General features: G+C 52.3%; 1 protein-coding gene across 5 annotated transcripts in view; it reads left to right on the top strand.

The window, feature by feature from the left end:
- Window positions 1-14,912, top strand: part of CTBP2 (C-terminal binding protein 2) — a 51,226-nt gene that overhangs the window by 30,201 nt on the left and 6,113 nt on the right. For 3 of the 5 annotated variants that reach the window (XM_035329283.1, XM_035329287.1, XM_035329285.1), the window contains exons 2-3: window positions 13,277-13,431; window positions 13,941-14,085. In XM_035329283.1, the coding sequence (XP_035185174.1) occupies window positions 13,277-13,431; window positions 13,941-14,085 (300 nt within the window). Of the gene's footprint in view, window positions 1-8,939; window positions 9,485-13,276; window positions 13,432-13,940; window positions 14,086-14,912 lie in introns of those variants that run through there. The other 2 variants (XM_035329284.1, XM_035329286.1) reach the window with 2 other exon arrangements.

The raw sequence follows: 14,912 nt of genomic DNA, 5'->3' as shown, positions 1-14,912 counted from the left end.
GCAAGGCATCTGAGTCTGATGCTAAGACATTCTTTCTTCCAAGGTTGTTGTTGCCAATAGCTTCTCTTGTGCTCAGACCAAAACTATTTTGGGTGGGACATTTGCTCCCTACTTTCTAGCAAGCCTGGTCGCAGGAATGGAGAACGGATTCTTTTCACTAGCCACAGCTGGTTTGAATGATTCCCACACTGAACCCGTTGGCTCCGGGCACTCCTCATGCGAATCGCAAGGAAGTAGCGACTGATTTTTTGTTTCTTTGCCCGACAGGGACAGAGGCAGCACGGCTGTCTCGAGTCAGCTGAAGACTTGGCATCTAAGCACATGTCCTTCGCGTGCTCTGCACCTAACGCTGCCTGCCCCCGGGGCCCAGCAGCTCCATCCTGCTGTAAGGAGGCAGAAGAGGGAGCAACGTGCTGCTGTCCTGGGCGAGCATCCTCCCCAGCGCTTCCTGCGGGGCCGCCGGAGGGCACAGCAGCACGGCTGCCCGTGGTGCAGAAGGTCCATCCATCGTGCTCACTCGAGGAGGAGTCCTTCAAGGACTGTGACCCTCACATCATGTGTAACGCCAAAAAAAATTACCCCGAAACCCATCGGGGTCAGTCGGGTCGACCTCGAACACGGCCTTAAGAGGGATCTGCTTCAATGCTCCTCTCTCAAGGTCCGCGTCTTGAAAGGAGCAACAAAACACCTCGCTTTAGAGACCCCAGGAAGTGATCTCCAGACACTGCGGCTGAGATCTGCCTGCTCTTCTCGTAGGTGCTCTCTCCGTTGTGAATGGCTCGTAGCAAGTGTCTACGGAAGAACCACCTTCCTTTTCCATCTGAAAGAAGCAGGTATCAGGGACGCAAACGGGCACAGAATTTTTCTGCTCGCAGAGAGAGGACAGCGGTTTAAGGAAGTGACCCATTTGGGTTTATAACCAGAGAGGGGTTTGGGAAAACTCTGGCTGAAAGGAGTGCCACTGCTTGAAAAGGGGCTTGTACTCTGACATACTTCGTAAAAGAACCAGCTGGCCACGTGTTACAGGTTTTTTTGCAATATCGAGTTTTTCCTCGTCCTGACAAAGGTATTAATTAGAGGAATAGATTACACTGAGTGCTGTAGAGCTTCCTCTTGAGTATTCGTGGAATGAACCATGAAAACACATATTTATTTGTGTGCAGAACTGTAAAGTGCTGCTTTAGCCGGGGTTCTTGCGCCGTGTCTTCCTTCAGCTCTTTGCTGTGCAGTACGCACGCCTCGACTGCAGCCGGGGGGGGGTGGTTTCACGTTGGGGGCAGTGAATGTGTAAGGGCCTTCGGGACCCCCTAGGATGCAAGCACCATGTTGTTGCTGCAGGATCTTCATTTTCAGGATCCTGGGAAGTTTTTCCAACCCATTCAATTAATTCATGTTTCATAATGGGTATGATGTAATGAAGTATATAACCACACGGGCAGGGATGTCATGCATCAACAGCCGTCTTGCCAACTGCTTCCTACTGCCAGGGAGGAAACTTTGTCAGCTATCTGAGACTTTGGTGCAGGACTCTCCCTTTCTTCCCCCTTCCCTGCCTCGCTCCTGAGGAAGAAATGAGATCTGGTTAGTTTGTTTTGCCGTATACCTTGGTCTTCTGGTGGGTTTGTCATAAATTTAAATTTTATTTATTTATTTATTTAAAATTGAGAATAGCCATAGGGTATATAACTACATCTCTTAGGTTGATAGGTGATGGGTTTTATTGAAGCAGTAAAATATAGAAAACTTAAAAGAAAACGGCTTAGTGCAGTGATGTCGTTCAGTGTGATTTATAGTCTTATCACTGCAGGCAAATCTGAAATATTTTCACTATCTTCAGTATACATCGTTAGGTAAATCTATAGCCTGCGCTTACCTACATCAGCGTTGGCTTTCGTTTCTGTGACAGTGAAGAGAGATAAAAATGAAGACGTTTTCAGCCCATTATAGTTTAACAGTGTTTCAAGAGCAGTCAGTTTCCGTGCAGCTTCAGGTTTTATTCCTCACTAAGTGCGCTGAGGATGCCCTTAAGAAATGCCTCCTGGCAGCCGCGGGAGGTGCAGTGCAGCCATCCTGTGCACGCACAACAGGATAAGACACCTTAAACATGAAGAGTATTTGCCAAAACTCCATCTCATGAAAAAAAAAAAAAAAAAAAAGAAAGAAAATACGGATACGGGAGCTTGATTCCATCATCTCACTCCCCTCCTCTAACAAAATTTACCCGGGTCGAGGGGAGTGGTGGGTACTGACCTGCGAGAGCACAGGAACAGCTCGTCGCTCTTGGACTCGAAAAATAAGGCGGTGCCAGTGTGTTATCTGGATTAATGAAGATGAAATGTGCTGTATAAATACATCAGAAGCATGATCATGCAGTTATCCCTTGGGCGACTCTGGCTCACAAGGAGGAAAGGTTGATTTGTATTTGTAGATGGTTTTGCTTGCTCTGCCAGTGTTCATTGTTGTTTTATTATGAGAGCCGGGAAGCGTGCACTTCTCTTGCTCAGAGAGTTAGCAGATTAGCGAAGATTCCTCTAGATTACCATAGTTTAAATAGCTCTCCTTTAAAATATATTTTTCATCTGTCGTTACTCGTGATAGCATTTTAAACACTGTTGATAAATTAGGGTGGCTGCGGGCTCTATTATTCGAGGAACTGCACAATATTTGGACATGGAAGGCGGTTTCCATAAACCAGAAGGTGTTGGCATGCAGTGACCGGGCTGAGTACGGGCGAGGTGGGAGATGGCACGAGTACAAGGGGGGATTTGCAAAACCCTGCGGGTTTAATCCAGCCTCGGCCGAGCGGCCTCGAGTGCACCCTGCGAGCGCTGGAGGTGTTTTTCCACGCAGAAGCCCTTGATGGGGACAGGCGTCGCTTGTGCTGATGAAGCCGTCTCAAAGCATCGGGTGTCTCGGGGTGAAGAGCCAAAGCTACTGTTTGGTACCAAACAGCGTTTGGTACCAAAGCTACTGTTGGTGTTTAATAGGCATTTCTTGGTCCGTGGCCTTAATTTGAGATCTTAAATGAACAGCCTTGGATTATCACTAACCAGAGAAGTTTTGGGGGGTGAGGGATGAGAAAAAACGTCAGGGGACATTTCTCACTCGTTCCTAGTGTGTGTTGCTTGTCCAGGGGCCCCAGAACAGCCTGGCTGGAAAGCTTCTTTGTCCTGGGAGACTGAAGCTAGGCAAGGTTTGCAGGGAGAGATAATATCTATTAGGCCAAATCGAACAGTTAGAAAAACATACGTGCTTTTGGGACCACGTACTTTTCTTCAGATCTCCACGGTTGCACATGACATTACAAATAAAATGTGTTGAAGTTTCAAAAGGTTTAATGGGTATTTGAAAGCACCGAGTTCAAAAGCAGCTCACAAGAAGGATCTCATTTGGTTTGAATTGATTTGAACCTTTTAAGAAAGATTTAATACCCCCAAATTACAAAATAGTTTTCCGGCTCGAAGCTTCCTAGTAAAATCCTGACATCTGTATACACAAAGTCAAATTTCCTACATGCTGTCGCCAAAGTCTGTTCCTTTGTGCACCTGGGTAGTCTCTGGAAGTGTATGAACATGTTCCTGCTTCTTTCGGAACTCCTTACAGCGCCCTTCTGCAACTTCAGGATGCTCTCAACATCCAGTAATTGTTGGTGAGCAGCAGGCAGCAAGGCTCTGCAAAGGTACAAAGTCAGGAGATTAAAAGAGGATGGGTCTAAAATAAGGAGTTCCCTGCCCCAGCCACCACTTTTTTTTTTTTTTTCCCTGAGTCTAAAAACTATTGATTAACTGAGTTGGGATCCTAATATTCTAAGATCCTAAGAGCTGGGATCCTAATATGCTAAGGCAGTTTGTTGTTAATCGGTGTATTTTTATTCATCAGCGTACTTTCTGTTAGGAGAGACAGGATGCTATCATGAGTAGCATTTCCAGTGAGAGATTTTGTACGTTCACCCAGACCACATGAAATTTTCAGCTCGCAGTCCGTTTCTGTGTGGAGTTTTTCATTTTTTTTTTTTTTTCTTTTTGGAGTGCTTTCTCTTTTTTTGATAGCCTTCCACGTCAGCCGGTGCCCCGATTTCCAATTCCCTCAATCCAGCTTAGCCTCAGCTGTATTAATGCACGGCTCGAGGGCAGAAACAGCTAAAAAGGGCTGTATTGTGTGGCATCTCTAAAATCTTTTTTTCAGAGCGGTTGGATAAAGAGATTGAGGTTTCTCGGGGGGATTTTTATGCTGTTGTTTTTCCCAGCTGGGCGAGCAGCCTCGCAGGTGACTGGGAGATAAGATGCTGGGCCCTGGTAGCCCCAGCCCCACTGGAAGCTCTGTGAGAGGATGCTTTTTGGGGAATGCAGCTGCGAGCACAGCGTGGGAAGGGAGCAAATCCTCCCTGTGACCCTTCTTTATTTTACTGATGTGTCTGGGGAGAGAGCTTTATGACAATATTAAAAATAATAACATTAGCTAAGGAACAAACAAACAAAACAGAAAAAGTTGGAAAGCATGGCCCCGGGGGGAGGCCGGAGCCAGCTGACATTGGTGGTTGGACCAGATGATCCTGGAGGGCTTTTCCAACCCTGCTGATTCTGTGATCCTATTCTGTGATGCTGTGATGTCCTCCACCTCTGGGCTGATCGGCATTTCCAGGGGGTGATGCTACGAGGAGCCCCTTTTCTCGCCTACCCACCAGAGCTGGGAAAAGCCACGAGGCAAACGACCTCCCTCTGCAAACTGTCCCTCCGAAGGCCAAAATCAATTCACCCGCATCTGCCCTGCTCTGTGTGTGTGATATTCATCTTTACCTCCCAGGACTGCACCTTCTTGCTTGGCAAATACCTGACCACAGCCCGAGCCCACCCTGCTGTTAAGCTGTCCTCAGCCGTGGTGGCTTTCCTTGTGGTGACAGCTCGGCTGAGAGAAGGGCCAGGAGCTGGGGTTTTCGGGGCAGGGCAGCCTGGCGCCCGGGAGTTGAGGTTTCCTGTGCTAAGCCGTGGGGAGCAGGTGGGTTTTGGGGCTTGGTGCCATGCCCAAACTTCTGTTTGCTGTGTTTTTGTGGTTCTAGGCTGTTGAAAATGTCAACAGGAATTCAACACGTGGAATTTTTTTTTTTTCAGTGTAACTATGATAAAATCCTAAGATACACTTGTAAAGCATTAGCTGTGAAAGTAAATCAACTTTAATAGCATGTAGGTTGTAGTTAAGTCCTTTTGAATGCTGGTATTTAGTTTTTTTCCTCATTTAGTTACGATCCAGAGTTGCGAGGAAGTGAGTGTGTTTATCTTCGGGAAATTAGTGGGATTTGCAGGCAGTCAGCACCTCCCAGGACCTTTCAGAGTTACTCCCTGCTTCATGCATTTGCATTTTGCCATCCCCTTTTTGCACTGAGCAGAATTGTTCTCGAATTCTTCAAGGAGAGACGGGAGAGCACCGGGGCTGCGGGGCAGGGAGGGAGCACAAAGTGGGATGGGGAAAGGAACAACAAAAAAAAAAACAACAGCAAAGCAAGAAATGGGGATGGGAGAGCAGAGACGTGGCCAGGAGCAGTGGTGGAAGGGGAGAAAGTTGCAGAGCGTGCAGCACGCTTGGCGGAAGGATTCCTCATGCGTAGGTCACACGGTGACAGTTTTTGGGCTCCAGAAGGGATGACCTTGCAGCAGGGTCGCCGAACAGACGGTTCGGGCTTGGCTTGCGCGCCTGGCAAAGGCCCAGGAGCTATTTTAATAAGGCCTTGCGGAGGACGAGGCCTTGGCAAGACCCAGGGGTTTTGAAGTGAGCCCGCAGCCCCTCTCCTTTGGGAGCCAGCCAGCCTCACTCGTCGGCAGGAGGGATCCCAGCGGGGTGCCCAGAGCATCCTTCAGGGCCCAGGGGAGCACAGCACCCGCTAATCCACAGCCCATACGGCATCGCTTCGCTTCTCCCAGGAGCCATGTGCAGTCCTCCTTGGAAGTAAAGACCTCCCGAAGCTGCCTGTGGCCCCCGCAGCAGGGGCAGAGCGGGTGCTGTCAGCAGCCCTGCAGAAGGCTGTTGGGGCCGGCTGCGAGCAGGTTCAGCCAGGCCCCTACCGAAGGGGAATGCTGGACGAGCCCCTTTCCTCACGAGGACTCCTCCTTCCTCCCTTGGCTGAGACATCCAGATGGAGTTACGGATTGAAACCAGCCCTCAGCCCCAGGCCAGGGCTCTGGGTGCTCCCCGGGTGGTCCCAGCCCTGCCGCAGACCTCAGCCCATCTGCGGCCTTTGCACAGGGAGCCGAGGCTGCTGCCAGCCCTTCTTGGCACTTGGTGCTCAGCCGAAGGATGCTCTGGGGAGGCTCTCACCATCAAGCCGGGGCCTCACTAAAGGCCCTCATGTTGCTCTCCCAAAAAGAGCATTAATTAAAGCCTGGGCTAGATCCTAGCGGGGTTGTTTTCCCTTTTTGCTGCAAATGACCTGAGTCAATGCATCGGTTTTTGGTTAATGTTGTTTCACGTTCGCATTCAGGCTCCTGCCCCAGCAAAGCAGTCCTGCCTCGCCGATTCGCTCGCCTGTGCATGTGCCTATCACCATACCAAGAAAGCCGTAAGCCAACAAACACCAGCCTCTGTCTCGTTCAGTCTGTCCCCAGCACAGAGCCTCCCCTAACACCACCTCTGTAGGAAACCTCCAGCAGATCTCAAAGACGCAGGCAGCTAAACTGAGCAGCGCATAGAAAGCCTTGTGTATATCTCTGTTAACAGACTCGTAGTGCTTTCTGTCCAGCACAACTACAAGGAGTAATATCAGTGGTGAATGCCAGCATAATTTAGTTCCTACAAGTATATCACAACGTGGCACTGGCTTTGTTTCCCACTCGCTATCGGTGTGCAAACACAGGTTTAAAGGTGCACATGGCACATGGACAGCTAGCCAGACCGAGCCCTTCCCTTCCCAAAAGCTGGATCCAAGGGCTTGCTCTTATCGATGACATTTTTTTGTTGGGGGGAAATTCCCAGCCTAACCCATCCCGCTGCCAGTTTTCTGTCTAGGAGGTAACACCGAGCGTGCATCCCGCGGTGCCGGTACGCTGTCAGTTTGGTTTTGTCTCTCTCTTTGTGATGATATAACTTGAACCGCCGTCTTTCCCCCAGAACGGACAGGCTGGGTGATTTTCTGTGCCACGGTGCTCGCTGAAGGTACGGTCCTTTTTTAAAAATGCAGACACCAAATCGTGCTGCAGACAGGCAGATGGGCTGCCCCGAGGTTTTGGGGGGACTGGGAGCGGAGGTGTTTCACGTCCCTCTCTCTTTCTCTGCACACAGAGAAGAAATAAGATCTGGCGTGATTCATCCAACGAGCGGCTGCTCCAGTTTTTGGAGTTTTGCAGTGTCAGAGGCCAGGCTGGGGCAGCAGCGCCGTCTGCCCCTGTCCCTGTGCCTTCATGAAGAAACCCACATTTTATTGGGACAAGTTTGGACCCAGGGAGAAACCTAGTGGAAAGTGTCAGCATCATTCTCCTCTGTTTTGTTTTTTTTTTCTGAAAGCTGTCCATTTCCTGGAACTGTTTATTTTTTAATGAGGTAGTTTGTTTCCGTTTGGATAAAAAGGGAAAGACAAAAGGAGAAAGAGGGGAGGGAGGGACCCAAAGGGGAGCTGGTGCAGGATGTCGGCCCTCCTGTGTAAGGCCGGCTGGCTGGGACACACATCCCTGAGGTGAACGTCACCCTTCGGAAACATAAGGAACTAACGAGGTGTAGATGCCTGTGGCAGGCGTACCTACGGGAATTCAGGCTGTAAAAGCAGTGAAATGCCCCACAGATGTACTCCCCGTATCCCAACCGAGCGTTTAGTCACGGTTGCGTCTGTGCTTGGGATGTGGCTTGTAGGCACGGTGCTCGTGTCAGCCAGTGAGGGTGTCGTTTTATGTGGGAATTTCCTACGGATTTTTAAAAAGACATTCTTAAGGGAAGCCCCGGGAGCTGTCTGAAGAGGGGGCTGGCGAAAAGCCAGCGTGTGGGCGCTGCCTGCAGGAAACCCGTGGTCGGGGCCCAGGGGCTGGCACAGGCCCTGCCCCGCGCCAGGGACGAGTTGGTCCCTGTGAGGACCCTGCCCCTCACATTTCCCTGAAAGGAGCCTAAAAACCCAGCCCAGAATTATTTATAAAAAAGCTATTTGATGTCACTTTCTGTACCGGCTGCGTGTTCTTGTGCTTCTGCCTGCAGAGCACCAAGTGCCTCCAGAGTACTTGCATTGGGAATAGCAGTAAATATCTCTTTTCCCCTGACTGCGAGATAAAGACTGTGTCTTGCTTCATTTTCGCACGTGCGTTTGTGATGAGAAGCATTTATTAGCTAACTGAGAAGTTCAGCGAAGGAAAGAGCATCCTTTCTTTGTGAAGCTCTGCTCCTGCTGCCGACCCAGCCTCCCGTTTCAGGACTCAGCTTGTGGAGGCCGATGCACGGAGCCGGGGCTGCGGGGCGAGCAGGGGTGATGCTGGTGGGATCTTCAGGAGGGTTTCCGTGGATTTGGGTGGAAAAAATGCACTTGGGAACAGGTGGATCTCCTTGCTGGTGTATTTCCCTATGTACTGTGTGTGTCCAAGGTGAAACGCGTCAGCCGGTGCCATCAATGCACCAGCAGTTATCTGGTTTGGGTTTGGCTCCCGTGCCTGAAAATGGGTTTCCAGGATCCGAGGTAGCTCCCACAAGGGCCGCCTGGATCCCTCCGTTAATGCCCTTCCACTCCGTGAATGACACACACCAACCCCTTGATGCACGCGGGACGAAAGGATTTGGCCCTTGGCTCGTGGGCGCTGAGCGAGATCCCCGCGGGCTCGCCTCCCCCCGCGCTTTGTGCTCCTTTTCCTGCTGCTGCTGAAGGCTATCAGCCTGTTCCCGGAACCTCGTTCAGTGCACTCAGCGTGGAAAGGCATGTTTCATTTTTAAGTTGTTTTTTTTTTTAAAAAAATAAAACCCAAACAAACATAAAACGCAGCATGGCACAGATTAAATCCATTCGAGACAACTAGGAAAAAAAAAAAAGACGTATGTGCAAGTCAATAGGAGGAGGGGAGTGGAAGGGGGAAAAAGAAACTGTGACATACACAAACCCTTTAGTGTGCATAGCATAAGATTTTTTGGCTGGCACTCACATGATTTTATTCAAGGGCTGGGAAAGAACTATGATTAGTTAAAAGCTTCGGCAAAGTCTGGAGGGAGTGCTCTGAAGAGTTGGGAGCCGCACAGAGGTGACTGTAACTCCTCTAGCAATTTCAGACCATTCTTCTGCGGCTCAGGACAAAAGCCTTTTCTTTTCCCTCCGTGTTCAAAGAGACATTTGTCTTGAGATGTTGCAGCTGTGGGCCGTGGGACCGCCTGTTTGAAGATACCCCCTCGTAGACAGCAAGGAGAGTCGACGCGCTGAAAAGTGGTAGTATTTTCTCGTGTGTGGGTCCCCCCCCTCCTCCTCCCTCCCTCCTCCTCCACTACCATGTGTGGTTTTTAATAAGAAGAAGAATGTGGAGGCAACATTTTCCAGGCAAGGGGAAATTTCCTGTTTCTTTTCTGTTTGGTTAATAAAGTGTGTAGCTGACTGTAAAACTGTAGCTACTTCGTTGTGAACGAGCGGTTCGGTCGATTGTCGGGATCGCTTCTCGATGCACTTTTATATACTGCAAGTGAACGTGTTTAACGCTCGATTTTCTTTTTTTTTTTCCCTTTTCCTTAATGCTGCGTGGCGTAGGCAACTGAGATTAATAAGAATTAGGCAAATGGCTTCTGCTTTTGTTTCTGTGAGATAGTACCAGCCGGCTTGCGGTCACACAAAGGCTGCCATTTAGCAGGGAGCACTCCCTAATTCTGCTGGCAGGGGTGCCATTGGAATCGGATACAAGTGGGTGGCAAAGGGGAGGAGCGGCAGGAGAGGACAAGCAGGCTTTGTGTATTAAAAATGAAACAAAAGCACTTTATACGCCGGGCTGCGTGCAACAAGCGGCGCTGCCTGCGAGCCGGGGTGGAGTTTGAGTTCTCAGTGTGACTGCAAAAGCTTTCTTCTTCTTCTTCCCTTCTTTTTTATTTATTTATTTTTTTTTTTATTTTTCCATAAACCCTTCCTCCTCTCCCTCTCCCTTAAAAAGCTCTCCGCCGAAACGCTGGCGAGAGTCCACGGGGAGCCGAAAACGCTGGAAAAACGCGTAGCGAACAGCCCTCGCGGCAACTTCGCGGCGACCTCGGGCTTGACGGGCAACGAGGGGTGGCGGGGAAGCGGCCGAATTTGGGGGGACACGGCTCGTGTCCCAGCCCAGCCGGGGCCAGGAGGGGCTGAGCAGCCCCACGGACGGGCTCCGGAAGGGTTAACGGCCCCGGCGCCGTATGGCGAGGAGGTCGGGTGGGAGCGACCGGCTGCTTAATTACTTTCTGGTCCAGGCATACCTCGTTGTTAATGAAGCGGGCGCGGGCGGAACGACCGGGCTGTGCAAGCGTGAACGGGAGGAGCAGCGGGCAAGTTTCATGGCTTTGTCAGCCTGGCTGAGGCTGGCTGCGCCGCGCACACAGGAGGGAGAAGGCTGCGGGTAGGGCTGGGCATTCGGGGATCCAGGCTGCAAACCTGTCAAAGGTCTTAATTAAAGCGTAATTGCCGTGCGTGATGCGCTCCATCTCGCATCGATTCGCTTCCAAACTTTCCCCGCCGAGCTGGAGCAAGTGGCTCCGGTGAGGAAGAGGAGCGAGGGACCCGCGGCGTGCCCGCCCGCCCTAATCCCCAGCCAAGGCACAGCTGCCGCTTCAAAAAATAAAACCTGTGTGTGCCGTTCGACTTCCAAAGGAGCTCATGGAATGGCTGCAGAACAAACCCCTTATCTGGGGGGCTGACAGCACCCCAGCACCTCGCCAGAGCATGGTGTTGTCCCTTTTTTCTGAGTAGTCGCAGCGTGACGCGGATAGGTGATGCTCCACGTCTTGGAGATCATTTCCTTCAGTAGGTGTCGAAGTCAGTGTTATAATTCACCTCCTGGTGAGACAGAGAAAACGATCTACCCGGGCACAGTGCTTCGCTTAGGGTTGTGTAAGCCCTCTGCGATTCGGACATGTTTTTATTCTTGCTTATCTGCTCCTGGCAAGCTTCTCGCAGCTACCCAAACCATCTCGGCGCTGTACCCTGCCTACTGACACAGTTGCACTTCCATCTGGCTGAAAGGCGTGCAAACATAACGTATTGCTTCCAGGACGTGCTGATGGAGATCTCGCTAGGGAGGGCGGAGAGAAGGACCCGGTCCAAAAACGTTCATGCATGACGCTGGAAATCTTCCCCTGGGTCTGCCGGATGGGTTTGCTCTTTATTCTTACACCGGGTTCAGTCCAACAGGAACGCAAGGCCGTGAAACCCACCCCTCTGAACCCGCCTGTTCCCACGGGGTTGTTTTTCCCCTCGCAGTGACCGTGGCTCCTTCCCACCCCACGTGGCCCCGGGGCGATGCTCTTGGTGCTGGCACGCTCTGGAGGCTTTGCTTCGCCCCTTCGTCTTGCTGACGCTCCGCCCGGCAGCAGTCTGGACAAAAAGGCACGCTTTAAAAATAAAACAATAATAAAAAGCGGCAGCACTGTGCTGCTCTCATCAGTTCCCTTCCCTCGCTGTCATGCCCCGGGCACGTGGAGCTGTGCCGGCGCTCGGCAGGAGGCTGCGGTGCTCAGCGGGGAGCTGAGCGCCCCAAACCCCCGGCAGCATCCCCAGAGGAGCCTCCCGCTCTCGGCCTCGGCCTGCCTCAGTCAAACAGCCCCACATAGCGCCGCAGACAATAGCATTCGTTCTGCGGTGCTCCCTGTGAAACGTTCGACCCTCCCCAGAAACCCCAGCCCCGGACCAGAAACCCGCGTTAGCTAATTACGGACCTCCCGTTCCGAACGGAACAGCGAGGCTGTCTGTAGGGAAAACAATCCCGCTGGGTTCCCTCCCGGTGGGAAGGGAGGGAGAACGGCCCGCTGCTTGTCCAGACAACCACCATGAACGATTTTACTGCAATAGGGAGTAAATAGTGACTCCCGTGATGTGGCACGGCAGGGAGAGCGACCTCATCCAGATGTTCTCAAGTCGTTTCTTGCTTCTGTTATGCCTGCGAGAAAAGGACAGCACGCCGAGGTACAACACGGGCGTTTCCTCTTATGCTTGCAAGAAGAGAGGTTTTTGCCAGTAGTCTGCAAAGTTTGTGTGCGTTTTGCTAAGGAGGGTGGTGCTGCTAGGGAGGGTTTTTGGAGGTTCGGTCTCAAGCCCTTGAGACCAGGTCTGCTCACTCTGTGGCTGCAGAAATAAAACCCCTTCTGCCCAAAGCAGTTGCTCCCCCAGACTACTGCTTTTCCCCAAAACTGTGGGCGTCAGAGCAAGGTAGCTGAGCTGTTCCTACAATCCTAATGTAAAAAAATGGCCTTCCTGAGCGGTAAATGGAGGCCCAAAAATGTCAAAGTGACTCGTCCAAAAATGAACTTGTTAATCCCCGGCTGAGCAGTTAATAGGATACAACCACGGGGCTTCCTGCAGCCCTTGGTGATTACCATTTGGTTCCCAGCCTCGACTTGGAGAGCGTGCAATTGTAAAATGAGGGGGAAAAAAAAAGCAGCACAGCTGAGCAGACACCTGAATACACATTTGCTCGAGGAAACAGCCCACGGGGAGGCTTGGTAAGCGTGGCACAAGTGCGCTTCCCAGCGCAGCGGGGTCTGCACGGGGTTTGTCCCCGCGTGTGTGGCTCCGGCTGCACGTCCCCGAGCATCCCACGGGAGGCAGGGACAGAGCTGGCTGGAGCGCACAGAGGCAGCCGAGCTTTGCCGTTCCCACACCGCCTTTTGGTGTTTGGTGATATGACAGAAGAGATGGCTGCATGCTGACGGGGCCGTCGGTGTCCTGCTCTTTCTGTGCTTTCCCGGTAATCCTGCCATTTTGCTCAGTGGGAGTCTGGTCAGGCTTGTCTCCCTGAGCTGGTCAACATGGCAAAGTCCTTATAAAAGAGAAGGATCAGGTGCCAGCATGGCTGTGGAACAAAGTGCTGGTGCCGGAGGAGCAAAACCATTGAAGCAGCCGCCCTGAAGCAGCAGAAAGGGGCTCGTCCTGGGAGCGAACCTCGCTGGGCTTTCCCTCTGTCCGGGGCAAAGCCAGAACCGTTCTCCCCGAGAGAAATCTTGCGCTGACCTTTGCATTGCATTGCTGTCGTCCCCCAGCACGTGGTGCGGCGACGTGCCGCAGGCTCTCCAAGTAACACAGCAGCACCCGGGCAGGGCAGCGGCCGCCCGAGAGCCGCTCCCGTTGCCGTCGGTGTGAAAGCGGCGCTCCTTCTGCTTGCAGGTATCCGCCCTCAGATCATGAACGGCCCCATGCACCCCCGGCCCCTGGTGGCACTGCTGGACGGCAGGGACTGCACGGTGGAGATGCCCATCCTGAAGGACCTGGCCACCGTTGCATTCTGTGACGCACAATCAACTCAGGAGATCCACGAGAAGGTAACGCGAGGCGGCCGGGGCGGGCGGAGGGGGCCGGGCACGCTCCTCGCCCTGCCCCTGAGCCTCGCGAGGAGAAAACGTGCAAGGCTGCACCTCGAGTTGGTCAGCAGGCAGATCGATGGGCAACTCTTGGAGAATTTGGGTCTTGGGTTTCCAGAGGTTTCTGATAGGTAGGAGCCTGGCAAAACGTCTGGGTGAGCAACGTGCTTGTTTTCCTCTGCCTGCCGGTCGGGATGGGACATCGTTATGTCCCGATGCCCATCCAGTTCGTTCCCAAATCCCAAGGGAATGGCCTCGATGACGGCAGGGCTCACTGCTGATGGTTTGGGTGAAACCTACCCTTCTGGTGAGAAGCTGTCGGCTTGCACCAGACAGGCAATAGGTCGGTGGCAAAATGGGACAGTGTGCTGTCCAGTAGTCCTGATCCTGGAGCTCACTGGCTTCCAGGAGCTGCACGTGTCCCCTCCGAGCATCCTGGTGGCTCCTGACATCTCCCTGCTTTGTTCCAGGTATTAAACGAAGCCGTTGGGGCCATGATGTACCACACCATCACGCTGACCCGAGAAGATCTAGAGAAGTTCAAGGCCTTGCGGGTCATTGTTCGAATAGGCAGTGGCTACGACAACATTGACATCAAAGCGGCGGGGGAGCTCGGTAGGTCTCGGTTCTGCACCCCAGTTCCCTCCCACGTCCCCCCGAGAATTTAACAGCAGCCCAAGGGACCGCTGGTTCCCCTGGGGGAGTGCTAGCCAAAGGGAGGCACCGGCGGGACCCCCCTGACGGGGTGGATTCAGCCCTTAAATGAAAGGTGCAGCTTCGATATTTTGCGTGTAGCATATGTGATGACAGGAAAACAGGGCCGTGACGTACGCAACATGCTGCAGTTTTAGAAGGCATCTGTCAGAGTCGTGCTGTGCTAAAACTGCCCCACGTGAGGCCTCCGCTCCTGCACTGCCTGTAGCTCCCCTGGCCCCTTGGGCTCACTGGTATCCGTGTGGTTGTGCTGCTTCTGACCTGGGGGAATGGATTTAGCGTTAGAAAAAGTGAAAGAGGGCTGTTCATTAAATTTTGTCTAGCAAGGTTAGTCTCTTGATCCGATCGGGTTCCCTGAGGTATGCCCCTACTGCTGGGAAGGCCTCGTGTGGAATAGGGACTGCGCGTTGGGTCTGTGCTGTACCCCGTGCCACCTTGCCAAGGATGCCCCAGAAACTGGTAAAACGCGGGCTGCATTGCTGGGGCCACCGAATTGCAGCCACACGGTGGGCACAGAGACCTCGGGCAGTCTGCACACAGCAGCCTGGGGGCGCCTAGTTATATCTGTGATCTTAGCAGCTGTTCCAACCAGTTTTGCTCATCCGATCCCAAGCCTATCCAGAAGTCCCTCAATAGTGTTTAGGGTATCTCGTATTAAGGGTTATCTCTGGGGAAGTTAAGAATAACAGCCGCTGCACGTGAGCCATTTTACCAGGATAATTGCGATA

Source organism: Oxyura jamaicensis, chromosome 6 (genome assembly GCF_011077185.1).
Source record: "Oxyura jamaicensis isolate SHBP4307 breed ruddy duck chromosome 6, BPBGC_Ojam_1.0, whole genome shotgun sequence".
NCBI classification, from domain to species: Eukaryota; Metazoa; Chordata; class Aves; order Anseriformes; family Anatidae; genus Oxyura; species Oxyura jamaicensis.
This window is presented reverse-complemented; position numbering and strand designations above follow the sequence as displayed.